Here is a 2,032-nt window from a genome sequence, read left to right as displayed (position 1 = left end):
AATAATAATAATAATAATAATAATAATAATAATAATAAATGTCTGAGAAAGAAGGTCTTAAAAATATTCTCAACTGTATACAGCTTGTATGAAAAAACACAGAAACCAAAATAGCACGTGTCAATAATTCCTCTTGTTTTAGTTCTTCTTTTATGTTGCATTTTAACAAACAAAAAAGTGACAAAATTAAAGGTCTTRAATTTGAACAAAAATACATTGTTTTTGTTTTAATGAGTCCTGATTCCTGGAATTTTCTCCATTTTAACTTCAAATGTGAAACTTGTTTTGTATCTGTAACAATTGCACCTTTAAAACCTGTCGAATACTTTTAATCATGTCTAAAACCTGCAAAACTCTTTTGTTGTTGTTGTTGTTGTTGTTGTTGTTGTTGTTGTTGTTGTTGTTGTTGTTGTTGTTGTTGTTGTTATTGTTGTTTGTTACCATGAGCAAATAACAGCTTGATAATAACCAGTAATTGAGGCTACATATGACATTTTGCCTGATATAAAGGATCGTGCAGAYATTTGCTGGATTCCTCTTCAACCATTCAGAGAGCTAATAACTAAAACACACATGCAAACACAACAGAAGCTCAAATGTGTGTATTTTACACAAAGAAAATGAGAAAAATAAAAGAGTCATTATCAGAAGAGAGGAAACAAATATATAAGCTCATTGAAGCCAGCTGCAGGGACAATCACAAACATTTTATTTGAGGCAATCAAACCATCTTTTCAAATCAATCARTAGAGCATTTTCAATTCTGAGCATATTCCATCATATTCCACTGAAGCAGAGCCATTTAATCAGCAAGCCAAGATTAAGCATAAAATTATCATCTGAGCACAGCTGTTCAAACTCACTGTGACCTGGAGGAAAATATATCAAACACAAAAAACAGAAATAAAATAGAAGAGTTCATAAAGGATCTGTCTCTGAATGCACAAATACAGACATGCAAACAGCAACCAATAAAACAAGGAAACTTCAAACCACCCAGAACAGATTCCAGAGATCTTTTAGAGCCTCATCACCTGAAAACTCCCTGCAAAACATCATCTCTCCACAATTCTTTCAGGCACATAAACATGAATAAGTGAAAGAGCTTTCACCTCTTGCTGTGTGTTTGTGTGTCTGTTAGCAAAGTATCTCAGGCAGCAGTGGAACATTTACAACTAGGCTATATACAACTGATTAACGTTTAGAGCCAGCCCCCATTAAGATGGACGCCACAGCTAGAAGACCTTATAGATTTATGTTTATAGCTCAGTCGATAGCAACAATCTGTCATGCTGTCAATCTGTTTATGCTTTTGGACACAGAAGTCTTTTTCTAAACAAGGACTGGATGTGACGCTGCTCCTTTGTGTTACGTCTCTGGGTGACATGCGAGCTGCAGACAGATGTAAACAAAGTTGTTGTTCTGCAGACGTCAGCGCAGCAAACAAACTCTGTGCTGTACCTTTGCATCCTGCTGCAACCCCGGCCTTCCTGTTGAACCGTGTCCTGACGTCCTGAACGTTCTGGTCTGACAGAACTCTGTCTCTGCTGCCGTCTGAAAACTTTTCCACAGAACAAAAAAGTGAGAAATGAAAATGTGTTTCTTTTAAACAACCCCTCTAAGAACAGGGCCTACAAAACACATCAGATTTGGGGGCAAACACAACAGAAAAGAAGGATTTGTGTCTGTTATTACGCCTTTATTTTCACCTCATTTTTTTTTTTTTTATTTTAGCTGAGGAATTTCTCTCAGGGCAAAAATCTACACAAGAGGTTACACAACATCAAATTCTCAAACCACTGAGATCTGAYACTACAGAATTAGCAACAAAATAATTTAAGCTGTCACATCTAAAAGATTATCAAGAGAAGACAGTTACAAAAAAACTGAAAAAAAAATACCATTTTCTGTTTATGTTCATATTTTCCAGTTGCGTAAACTGACCTTGGACTCATTGCAATTACACAATACTCAAGTTGTGACACACACACACACACACACACACACACACACACACACACACACACACACA

At 35.8% G+C, this 2,032-nt stretch overlaps 1 protein-coding gene across 3 annotated transcripts in view; it reads right to left on the bottom strand.

Annotated features, from left to right (window-relative positions):
- Positions 1-2,032, bottom strand: part of arhgef25b (Rho guanine nucleotide exchange factor (GEF) 25b) — a 32,773-nt gene that overhangs the window by 29,672 nt on the left and 1,069 nt on the right. For all 3 annotated transcript variants that reach the window (XM_014009105.1, XM_014009106.1, XM_014009107.1), the window contains exon 2: positions 1,462-1,561. In XM_014009105.1, the coding sequence (XP_013864559.1) occupies positions 1,462-1,561 (100 nt within the window). The remainder of the gene's footprint in view (positions 1-1,461; positions 1,562-2,032) is intronic.

The sequence above is a fragment of the Austrofundulus limnaeus genome, unplaced genomic scaffold, assembly GCF_001266775.1.
Source record: "Austrofundulus limnaeus strain Quisiro unplaced genomic scaffold, Austrofundulus_limnaeus-1.0 Scaffold55, whole genome shotgun sequence".
NCBI classification, from domain to species: domain Eukaryota; kingdom Metazoa; phylum Chordata; class Actinopteri; order Cyprinodontiformes; family Rivulidae; genus Austrofundulus; species Austrofundulus limnaeus.
This window is presented reverse-complemented; position numbering and strand designations above follow the sequence as displayed.